Consider the following 12,271-nt stretch of genomic DNA (forward strand, 5'->3'; position numbering starts at 1 on the left):
TAAATGCAGGACAAATAATTATGAATTCTGAGCCTCTAAAGAAAGTTCAAAATTGCATTAACATTGGTTGAAAAATAATTTTAAAAATCTGAAGCTGAACCATAACCATCCCAAAAAAACTCTTCTTATGAAAGGAATGCTTAGGTCTACACATGAAATGAAATAAGGATACATTGTTCTGAATATGGACCAAAACATTAAAAATGTGACAAATCTTTCCTACAGAACTTTAACAGACGGGAGGGGAAATATGCCAGACTAGGATGTCAAAGCATCTAAGATTAAGTAAGGAAGACACATGAGAAAATGAGGGCAAATAAGAAGAAAGGGAACACTGAATATTTCATATTCCTTCATATTTTGTTTTGGCCAAGGCTGAGAATACTAATATTCCATACTTTTGTGCTGAACGAATCAGTGGCCATACCAACTAAGGATGATGGAACTAGTATTACAGAGGACAAGGTATATAGAGACGTTAAGCTAACTCTTACTGCTAAGCAATCTATACTGTAGTTTTAAAAAGTTGTTAAAAACTATTCTTTAAAAACTATACTACTTTTTATTTCATTTCTTTCAGGGCCCACTAAATTGTAGATGGTTAACAAAACAAAAACACTCCCAGCTTTTTTTGCCACATACCACTGAAATGCGTTGTAATGGAAGTAGACCAAGCCAAGGCCATACAAAAAGGCAGCATTCTGTAAAAAAGAAAAGAAACACTTGATTAAAGCTTTCAAGTTTTTAGAAGTGCTTATATTTTAGAAGTTCTTATAGAAGTGGGTATATTATTAACTAATTGTAGCTGTAGCAGCAGGGTGGGAACCTAAAATAAACAATTCTGAAATTTAATACCATGAAAATAATACAACTAAATATACTAATAATTTTACCATTGCTATTAATTATAATAAAAAGCTATGTAAGAGAATAGTGCAATGATGCAGGTTTAAAATTTGGGAAGTATTCCCCAGATCAGTTTTTTCTTCTTTCAGTTTCCAAGTAGTCTCCATTCAAATCAGCAGAACGTTAAAAAAAATTCAGACCAAAATGAAAAGAGCGAGAGAAAAAAAGGAAGGCTAGTTATGTCAGAATATAATCAGTAGGGGTAGAAAAGCTTTATATTTCAGACTGTGGGGACACAGATATAGTAGAATAGGTAAAATTAGTGGGACATAATTAATAACTTGCTATTTCGCTTCTGTAAGAATTGCTTTGCTTCTGTAAGAATTACAATTGCTTCTACCAGTGATATAACTTCTGTTATCTTATTTTATATCATTCGGTGCATGGAATGGAATCTGTCAGGCTTACACTGGGCACATACCTGTGTTGCTAAGCACCCAGCCCCTGTTGCTAAGCTTTCAACCCCCTTGATGCACAGCCAAAGGAAACTAGGGGGGCAGAACTGGGTACTAAGCTGATGTCTATAAAATGAAGCCATAACTTCCCCAAGGTGTGGCTTTTTCCTTGCATGCTTTCTGCTTGTATGCGGTGGTAAATTGTCCACCCAGGATTTTGTTTTACAAAATAAAAACTGTTATATTTCAAGCCTCTACTCTTTGGCATTCGGGTGACTCAAGTATATTTTGAGACCTTATATTTTCAAACGCCCAACAATGTGGGGCTCGAAGGCCTCACAAGCTGAACTCCTTTGAAGTTTAGACTGGCCTTCACTATGGCAAACAAAAGAAACCAGCTGGGACTAGTGGTGAAATCAAGAGCGCTTCTGGAAAAATTTTATCCAATGACTTTAACATGGTCATTTGCTGGCAGGCTTCGATTCTGCCTACGCTGAACACTCTAACCAAAGAGGCTTGCCCCGGGCTGTGTGGAATTGAGCTCTTCTAAGTGAGTAGAAATTTCTTTTTGGGAAGGGGAGTGTTGCCTTGTGTGTGTGAGTGACTGAGACGTGGAAAATATCTACTAGAGGTTTGCCTTTACTTTGAAAGGAGTGTGACTGTTGGAATAAGAATTTTTAGATTCAAGGGAGAGTCCTGACCAACTATGAGCCGGGGGGGTCCTGAAAAATCCCTTAGGAAAGAGGAGGGAGAGTTTGGTCAGACTCCAAGCTTATGGAAAAGCCTGGGAAATCTCCCTACTGAGAAAACCCCTTAAGAAGCTTGAAATTCAGGGGAGGGTTTTAATCAACGGCAAGCTGACGAAAAGGTCTGAGGATTCCCTTAGGAAAAATCAGGGGAGAGAAATCCCTTAGGAAAGAGAAGGGAGATTTTGGTCAGACTTCGAACCTATAACAAGTCCGAGAAATCCCCTCAAGAGACAGAATGAGTAACCTAGTAAAAAGAAAAGGGCGTGTTCTCCATTCGGATGCATGATTGTTAGCCTACTGGAACATATTAAAAACATTTGTGGCAGTAAAAGTTGCTTTAAAAATGTCTTTTAAAAAGAAAAGTGGAGTTTAAACTTGCTCATGAAAGCCCTGGCCAGGTGCAAACAATGTGTGAATGAAGGTACATCTTGATCTTGAAAATTAGGCCAACAATTGCTGGGAGATCTAAGATAAATAGGAGTTTGAATCTTTAAAAATAAGTCAGTGCCTGCTGAGAGATTCAAGCTAGAAAGAGACAGAATACCCCTAGGCAGGGGTGGGATTCTACCGGTTCTGTCCAGCTCTGTAGAACCGATAGCTCTGAAGAGCAGCAGACATAGAACTGGTTCTATGTCTCCTGATGTTTTGGCCAACCCGCCTACCCTGGCTCTTACCTGACCTTTATTTCCTGGCTTTTCAACCTCAGCTACTTTGCAAGGCACAGCTATGGTTGAAAAAGCAAGAAAAAAGTGCTTTTCCAAACACTTTTCCAAACACACAGCACTGCTCAGCTGTCCAGGCAGCAAGCTGACGATGCTTGACACATGCATGCAGCAAATCGTAAATCACTGATCCGGCAGTTACACCAGTCGGATCCCACCCCTGCCCCCAGGGCAGAGACTGGTAGTAGATAGAACAATGGGTGTAACTTCGAGTAAAAGTGAGAAGTTCACTAAAATAATTAGAAAGAATCCCAAATTGTAAATAGACCTGACTAGGAAAAATACTTAAAGGTTGGGATGCCCCTCCATACAGTAAGATGATTCAAATCTTGGGGTTGACCAAAGAAGATATGGTTAATTTATGCTGGTATGTGTAGTAGGAAGACCCAGGAATAGAAGAAAAGAAATACTGCAGTGTTAGAAAGATTTCTAGAATTTATTATTCTCAAAAGAGCCAGAAAACTCTGAAAGAACTAAGAGTAAAGAACTAAAGGTTTATTGTTCTTCCTATCCAGGGTTTATCAGGTAATAAAAAGATAAAGCCTGTCTAAATGGGAAGACTCAGATAATTTGACTTGATCAATTTGATGTGATTTCTGTTAAAAACTCTTAAGCTATGCTAAGCATGCAGAATTGAATGGAATTCAACTGACTGTGATATGTTTGGCCAGCTGGCAAATTAAGTAAGCTTCTCAGCTTGGGCTTAAAGCTGTGGGAAATGGGCAGTGGTTAGGGCCCTCAGTCACATTTATGATTGAAACTACTGAGTTTTCCCATTGCTTCAAGAATGAGCTACAGGGGGAAAAAAATGGAAATTTAAAGGGACAAAACTTCCCAGGTCTGGAAATGTTATTTAATGGTATGTGTGTGTATGTGTCTAACAGTACACAAAAAGTTATTTAGAAAATGGAGCTCATTGGCTTGTGAAAAACCTTCCTGAAATAATTATAATGATTGGTTTGCATGGAGAAAGAATGAAATGAAATTTTTGAATGTGAAGTTGGTTTACACAAAAAGTCTGATTACAGTACAAACGTGAGTATGTGAGATGCCCCGAGCCTCATAAGGAATGATAAGGTGAAGTGATCCTGAGACCTTTGAATGTCTGTGTGTTGATTCTTCCCCTCAGAGACATTTCCTTTCGTGTAAAGAAACAGTAAGTTGCAAGGTTTTGTTGTTGTTGTGAAGGCAACAGCAAGTGTTTGCAAGAAAAAGAAAGGATATGAAAATTCTGTGGAGTTTAAATAGTTTTCCTCCCTGTATTTCCCTTCCTTTTTTTGCCTTGGATGAGCGAGAAAAGGAGGAAAGGGTGCTGCAGTTTTCTGTTCTTTTAACTATTTTTCTGAGCCAGCCTGAGAAAGGCGGGGTAAAGGGTGACATCTGATACCTAGTTTTGCAGTTTGCACTGTTTTGGCCTGCATATAGAAAGCTATGCAAATATATTTTTCTTTTCTGAATACAATTTTTATTTTTTTCTTCTTTTGGAAATTTTTGAAGTTTAAAATACTTAATTAAACCTATATAAAAGAAATGATTTTGAAATCTTTTGCTCAGATTTGTAAATGTTTTTAACCTACTTAATGAGAATTTGCTTCTATTTGAATGGAATCTGAATCTCATATTTTACTAAAACCAGAGAATTGACACAAAAGTCGGACCCAAAATACCTCATTTAGATTGTTTGTTTTATTTTTGAAGCTGTTCTTCTTATTTCCTTTTTTATGTCTTTATGAGTGTGTGCATTTTGAATGCTTAGTAGTCAAGGTGCTCCATCCTATGGCATTGTTTGTTTGTTTGTTTGTTTGTTAGGAATTGTTACAGATGAGTTAGGAATTACAATATATAAAAAGAGAGATAAAATACTTAGGACATTTAATTAGTGAAAGAAGTAAAAACATAACATCTGAAAGAATTGAGGGATTAGTAACTCAACCCTTGCCCTAAGACGAAGAATTGAGGAAATTTCTACGATTGACTGGATATTGTAGGATGTGAATGGATAATTATGCTATTTTTAATAAAGACTGATATGCAAAGAGCCTAGTGTTACATGGATAAGGGAATGGCTTTGAGGGTTTTTAACCCAGAAGTGGGGAGGAAAGAGAGTGTCAATGGCATTTTTGTCTAAAATGTTAGAGCCTGAAATATTCAAGGATTTTGAAATATGAAAATATACTTATGGAACAAAATGATATAGTATTGACCACTGATGTTCACTTGAATCCAACTAGGATGATTGGATATTGGTGCTGAGAAGGGGTTAATTTGTTTATAGATGGAAGACGAAGTGGTAGAAGGTAAGAGAAGGGAGTTTTGGTAGAAACTAGAAAGTTGTTGGTTGCGAAAGTTGCACAGACTTGCGAATTGTAAATCAAGCTTTGAATTCCTGTGAAACTCAAGGCAATACTTGGCAGCCAGGATAGTAGTGGAAGAATGTTTAATGAAAGTGAGCAGAAGAAATGAGGAAAAATAGAAGCAAGTACAAATGGGTATTGCCTAATGGAAGACAAATATCGATTTTGGAAGTACTACATCAGGGTAGTCATTGGGGGACTGAGGTATGATGTGACTTGTTTGTAGAAGCTTATGGATGCTGTAGATTGTGACAAATATGTGAAAAATATATAGTATGTAAAAGAGTTAGTAAACAAGTTCTAAGCATAAAGAAAAGGGAGGGCAACTTTAGCATGAGACCATTTCAATGCATTTGATTTATTTTATTAAACTACCTCAAGTGGGCAGACTTAAATATTTATTAGTAACAGTGGATCACTTGACTGCATGGGTTGAAGCTTATCCAGCCACCACTGCAGCAATAGTCACCAAAATTATATTGGAACAGATAATACCTAGATATGGGATAGTAGAAGCTACAGACAGCAACTCATTTTTCTGCAAGAGTGCTTCAATCAATCATGGAGTATGGGAATTCAGTGGGAATGTCATGTTCCATGGAATGCAAATTCATCTATGCCATGGACCAAATGTTTACCCTTGGCCTTGCTCAGAATTCAAACCTGTCTAAAAAGGGATATTTTACCTTATGAAATGATGTTTGGATTACCACACTTGGAAAATTCACAATATGAAACTAAAGGTATGTCTGTAAAGAACTGTATATTTATCCTCTCCTCTTCTTTATCTTACCTCAGAAATAAAAGACTACTAACTCTAACCCTACCTCTCGAATTTGCTGTCCATAAGTTCCAGCCTGGTGAGTGGGTCCTGATAAAATCTGATGTGAGGAAAAACTTAGCCAAGCCTGGGACAGGTCCTACCAAATCCTACTGACCACTGAAACAGTAGTCCAAACTAAAGACTAAGGGTGGACCATTACATGTGTAAAAGGACCAATGGAAGACCTTCAAGAGTGAAAAGTGATTCCTGTAGAACACCCGCTCAGAATAAACATTCCCCAAAACTGATGTGGTCATTGTGGTATGAATGGGTTTTGTTTGTGATTTTTCTCATTGGAAAAGTAGCAGCTTTTTGGTCTTTCCAGCTTGAGTACTGGCCTCTCTTATTCCATCTGAAGATCCCAAAAGAAGCTGTGCAACTTCACACTCTACCAATTGTTTTGGCTCTGTGATTGTAACTGTATCGCTGAATGTTGTTGTTACTATTGTTATGATTGTGGAAATGTGCAAAGGATTGCTCCCATATAAACTCTATATATTGGGGCATTGAATCAGATCAACCTGAATTGAATACAATAGTCCCAGGAGATAGTAATATAATAAACCCTGTAGATATAGATTCGATTGATTTAATGCAATGGTTCAATATTTGGGATTAATTTTCTTATGCATAGGACTCATAGGAGGAGAATATAATGCAATGATAAGTGTGAAAAATCATATATTACACACATTCTTCGCCTGATGTCACCTTTCAGTCTAAAATTCCCCTGACACAACCTAGTAACCCATTTGAAAATACAACTAGACTGAGTGGATTATGGACGGATGTGATAACTCTTAATTGGCATGCTCCAGATGGCTTCTTTTGGATATGTGGAGAGTTTACCTATGTGCAATTGCCTGGTTGATGGTATGGAGCAGTGGTCACCAACCGGTGGGCCAGGGACCACTGGTGGTCCGCGAGAAAATTTTGGTGGTCCACAGAGAAATGAAACCCCCAAAGCATCCCCCAAAGCAATTAATCCAGGCTGCATGGGAACACAAGGCTGTGCTGCCCACATGGCCTGTGGGAACACAAGGCTTGCATTGCTTGCATTGCAAACAACACGAGGTAGTGAGAGGAAGGGGGAAAGGGCGGAGGGGGGAAACTTGCCCCATGCGCCTTGCCTGGCCACTGGGCTGCTTCTTTCCGCTTCTTTCTTCTGCTTTTGACTGCACACAAGGAAAGCAGCAAAAGTCTTTCTTTCTCTCCCCCAAACTCTGCCAGAAATAAGTCTTTGGGACCCTGCAAGGCATCCTGCTCACAAGAGGTTGCGCTGTGCAACAAGTCGACTTTCTGGCAAAGTTTGGGGAAGCGGAAAAAACTTCTGCTGCTTCTGCTGCTTCCCTTGCATGAAACCAAAAGTCTCTCCCCCTGCCCTGAGAATGGAGCTGGAGATGGTATCCTGCGATCCCAAATAAAGAATGATCGATCGGTAGGAAAATGGGGTGGAGAATTTTCCTGCAGACTTTTTTTTGGGATTTTCCCAGGGTCTCTGGTCCACTGGATTTAAAATTATGAGTTTGGTGGTCCATGAGATCCAAAAGGTTGCTGACCCCTTGTATGGAGTACGTGTATTAGGCACTGTGCAACCTAGTTTTTTATTTTCTTCTACTGCCCATGCAAAAAGGTGACTGATTGGGTGTACCTGTTTATGAGGAAGAATGATGTGTGGCCTCCAGAAAGAATAAGTCAGATATATAGACCAGCCAGCTTAGCAGAAGATGGTATTTATGTTTATAGAACTGATTGGAATTATAAGGTTATAGGCAGTGCTTGAAATATGCTATTGAATGAAACCACTATCGATTTAAATTTAATAGCTATACAGCAAGATTGGATTTCTAGTGTTGTTAACCTTTGGAGGTCTCCTCCTCCTCCCGTTTCATCCCTTTAAACCATAGTGTCTGCTATCCCTCCCAATACACCAGCAAGTATCATGATCCTCCAGACTGTCCTTATTAAATATACTCCCCTAGTCCACCAATGACAGGACGCATCCTGTCCTAAAAGAAAAGGGAGGAATGTAGGGACATGATTATTGTAGAATAGGTAGAATTAGTGGGACATAGTAATGACTTGTTATTTCGCTTCTGTAAGAATTTCAATTGCTTCTACCAGTGATGTAACTTCTGTTATCTTATTTTGTATCACTTGGTGCATGGAACGGAATCTGTCATAGTTCGGCAGGCTTACACTGGGCACATACCTGTGTTGCTAAGCACTCAGCTCCTCTGTTGTTAAGCACTCAACCCTTCCCCCTTGCTGCACTGCCAAAGGAAACTGGGGGGCCAGAATTGGGTACTAAGCTGATGTCTATAAAACGAAACCATAACTTCCCCAAGGTGTGGCTTTTTCCTTGCATGCTTTCTGCTTGCATGTGATGGAAAACTGTCCACCCAGGGTTTTGTTTTGCAAAATAAAAACTCTTATATTTCAAGCCTCTTCTTGAGTCTCTTTCTTTGGCATTCGGGTGACTGAAGTACATTTTGGGACTTTACAAGACTATACACTTAGTTCCAAATAAATCCTAGTCTCAATATTCTCAAGAAAAAGCACCCAAGAACTCTTAATAAAACCATACCTCCAACTTAGAAATTTAGCACCAACAAGCTGCAACAAGGTGTGTTGTTTTTTGTCCTTTCCTATTGGATAAGAAATGTTCATAAAGAACTCAGAAACCACTCAGTAACAAAAGCCCTCAAGCTTACTGATATTATTTTGTCAATCATTGGCTTGGGACCCTAACGGCACACCATGAAAGAGCCAATGTTGGCTATTATTTCCATGAAAATTAGACAAACAAGCCAAGAAAAACAAAATAGAATGAAATTAATTTAGGAAATATATTTAGGATATAAATTCTTCAAAGGCTCTGATTCTGTGCCTCCTATTCCTAGATTCAGACAATTATGACATGAGGTCATAAAAATGATAGGAGGGACATGAACTTGTGAAAAAATTAAATGCAATTTTACACTGATTCAGATATGACAGTAGGGAACAAGCAGATTTACTGAAATTTAGACTAGAAATGTAAATTAAACTGGTTTACAATTTTCAGAAAGTTTTAAACATATTAGTATTATAATTTCTATATTGTAAATAGCAATATCATTCTAACAAATAATACTATGCCAGCAATTTATTGAACATGGTTATCATATTGGATAAAAAAATATGTATTACATAAAAAAATCAAATAATTATCCAGTTATTGGCCTGTTACTGAGTTAAGGAACATTATTTGTGGCATCACAAATAAAGCAATCCAGAAAAAAGTATATTTAACACTCTAAGTTCAGGGCTTTGTTACACTGTGATTTCTTACCTGCTTAACCATGCTAAATGTTTTCTGCGATTTCTGTTTACATTTTTTTCCTCCCATCCTCTTTTGGTGTACATTTGGTGTGCTTGCTTTTAGGAATGAGGAATAGGAAGTTGGAAGATCACACAACTTTAATATACAGTGCATTTAGAAAGTATTCAGACCCCCTTCACTTTTGTCAATTTTGTTATGCTGCAGTCTGATTCTACAGTTTAATTTTTTTTCTCTTTGATCTATACTCAGTACCCCATAATGACAGAATGAAAACGTAAGTTTAGAAATGTCTGTAAATTTATTAAAAAGAAAAAACTGAAAATCACATTGACATAAGTATTTAGACCCTTTACAACAAGAAGTGAAATTTAAGCTCTGGTGCCTCACATTTCTGCTGATTGTTGCTGGCATGTTTCTACATCTTGAGTCCACCAAATTAAATAGATTGGACATGATTTGGAAAAGCACTTACCTCTCTATAGAAGGCCTTACAGCTGACAATGCATACTGTAACAGAGCAAAAGCCATGAGGTCAAAGGAGCCCTCTGCAGAGCTCAGAGACAGGATTATTGCAAGGCACAAATCTGGGGAAGGTAACCTTCAGTACAGCAGAAATAAAGTTTCTGCTGTACTGAAGGTTCCTAAGAGCACAGTGGCCTCCATATTTCTCAAATGGAAGAAGTCTGGCACAACTAGGACTCTTCCAAGAGCTGGTCGCCCAGTCAAACTGAGCAATCGGGAGAGAAGGGCTTTAATAAGTAAGGTGACCAAGAATCCAATGGTCATGTTGACTGAGATCCAGAAATCATGTGTGGAGATGGGACAGAGCTCCAGAAGGGCAACCATAACTGCGGCCCTCCACTGATCTGGGCTTTATGGCAGACTGGCTAGAGGGAAGCCTCTCCTCAAAACACATGAAAGTCCACTTGGGAGTTTGCAAAAAAAGCATCTGAAGGACTCTCAGACTGTGAGGGACAAGAGTCTCTGGTCTGATGAAACCAAGATTGAACTGTTTGGCTTCAATTCTATAATTTCTGGAAGAAACTAGGCACCGTTCATCACCTGTCCAATATCATCCCAACAGTGAAGCATGATGGTGGCAGCATCATGCTGTGGGCATGTTTTTGAGTAGCAGGAACTGGGAGACTAGTCAGCTTTGAGGAAAAGCTGAATGGAGTATAGTACAGGGATATCCTCAATGAAAACCTGTTCCACAGTATTCAAGGCCTCAAACTGGGCCAAAGCTGCATTTTCCATCAAGACAATGATCCTAACCATACAGCCAAGACAACACAGGGACAACCCTGTGAATGTCCTAGAGTGGCCCAGCCAGAGCCCTGACTTCAACTCTACTGGAGGGACCTGAAAATGGCTGTCCACTGAAGGCTGCCATCCAACTGACTGAGCTTGAGAAGATTTGCAAGGAAGAATGGCAGAAAATCCCCCAATCCAGGTATGCAAAGCTTGTTGCATCTTACCCCAAAAGACTTGAAGCTGTAATTGCTGCCAAAGGTGCTTCAGCAAAGTACTGAGCGAAGGATCTGAATATTTATACAATCTGATATTTCAGTTTTTTCTTTTAAAAAAAATTATAGACATTTCTAAAATTCTGTTTTCACTTTGTCATTATGGGGTACTGAGTATAGATTAATGAGAAAAAATGAATTTCAACAACTGTAGAATCAGGTTGCAGCAAAACAAAATTGACAAAAGTGGAGGCATTCTGAATACTTTGTTGTAAATGATGTTGCAATCTCTGACTCTAAATGTAAAGGATCAATGTTTGAATCTGCTACCAAAAAAATAGAAATAAACTGTCTGTGCCATACATTATGTTGTGTTTTACTGAATAACCTATTAGCTTCAACATAGTCATAATTTAAAAATCAGAATGATTGGATTTACAGTTCCAAGAAGGCTATACACCCATTTGCACAACTCAGGTGACCCTGACACCACAAATAAACCTCCATGTGGCCTCAATGACTCGCTAAAACAGGGGTGTCAAACTCAAGGCCCATGGACCAGATCCGGCCCATGGGGTGCTTAGATGAAGCCCAGGGAGCTGGCCTGGAAACAGCAACAGACTGGTCAGCTATGCCTGCCGCTGGTGGCACCACACAAGCCTCCTGCAAGTCACACAAGCATGTCCGGATTGCCTGTCTCCCCCCCGTGCCTTTGCCTCTGCCTGTTTCCGGTGGTGTCATACAAGCCTCCCATGAGCCAGGCAGCTGCGCAGTACACCCAGATCGCCTGTCCCCCCACCTCTGTGCTTGGACTTACAGGTATGTGTGCCCCGCCAAGGGGCCAGCGGGCTATGCCCATCTCCTAGGCTTATTTTCGGGATAGGGCTTATATTAGGCCCAACCCTTTATATTTCTTTGCTGCTGAGCAATAGTCACATATTCCATGTTAATTCCTGATTCCAAATCCAACTCTTTTCATAATCAATAAAGAATTTACCACTGTGAAATGTTACTATTTAAGCTCTCTGGCTAATTATGATTATTATTTTAACATTCAATTTCTCCAAATTTGGGTCTTTATGTACGTTTCTTTCTTCCACACTAAACTGCCAGATTCTTTGGGCAGTTTATTTTCAGACAGCTGTATTCTGGATAGTACCCAGAACAGGTAACAAACTCTTCTACATCTCTATTTTCATCCCATCTTGTTAAATACATAAATGCATTCATCACATGCAAGTTCTGACTACAGGTAATCCTCGACAAATCACTTAGCAACCAATCAGTTATGATGGATGCTCCGAAAGGTACTTAGATCCCAGTTCTGAAGTTCTGATGATTGCGCCCCCATGACTGCATTTCAGATTGCCAATTGCATTTTTAGTCAATTGCAGCATCCCGCTGTCATGTTATCATTATTTAAATTTTTCCTAAAACCTGACATTTACTTCTGGTTTTTGGCAAAAATACCCCATAGTGAACAATGGGTTCGCATAATGACCATGGCAGTCACTTAATGACAGCAGCAAAA

General features: G+C 39.0%; 1 protein-coding gene across 10 annotated transcripts in view; it reads right to left on the reverse strand.

Moving 5' to 3' along the window:
- KDM6A (lysine demethylase 6A) overlaps nt 1-12,271 on the reverse strand; it is a 219,311-nt gene that overhangs the window by 136,250 nt on the left and 70,790 nt on the right. For all 10 annotated transcript variants that reach the window (XM_087966799.1, XM_026674041.2, XM_087966797.1 and 7 more), the window contains exon 5: nt 643-701. In XM_087966799.1, coding sequence (XP_087822925.1) covers nt 643-701 — 59 coding nt within the window. The remainder of the gene's footprint in view (nt 1-642; nt 702-12,271) is intronic.

Source organism: Notechis scutatus, chromosome 5 (genome assembly GCF_049901735.1).
Source record: "Notechis scutatus isolate UNSWTSFEM ecotype Mainland chromosome 5, rNotScu1.2, whole genome shotgun sequence".
Taxonomy (NCBI): domain Eukaryota; kingdom Metazoa; phylum Chordata; class Lepidosauria; order Squamata; family Elapidae; genus Notechis; species Notechis scutatus.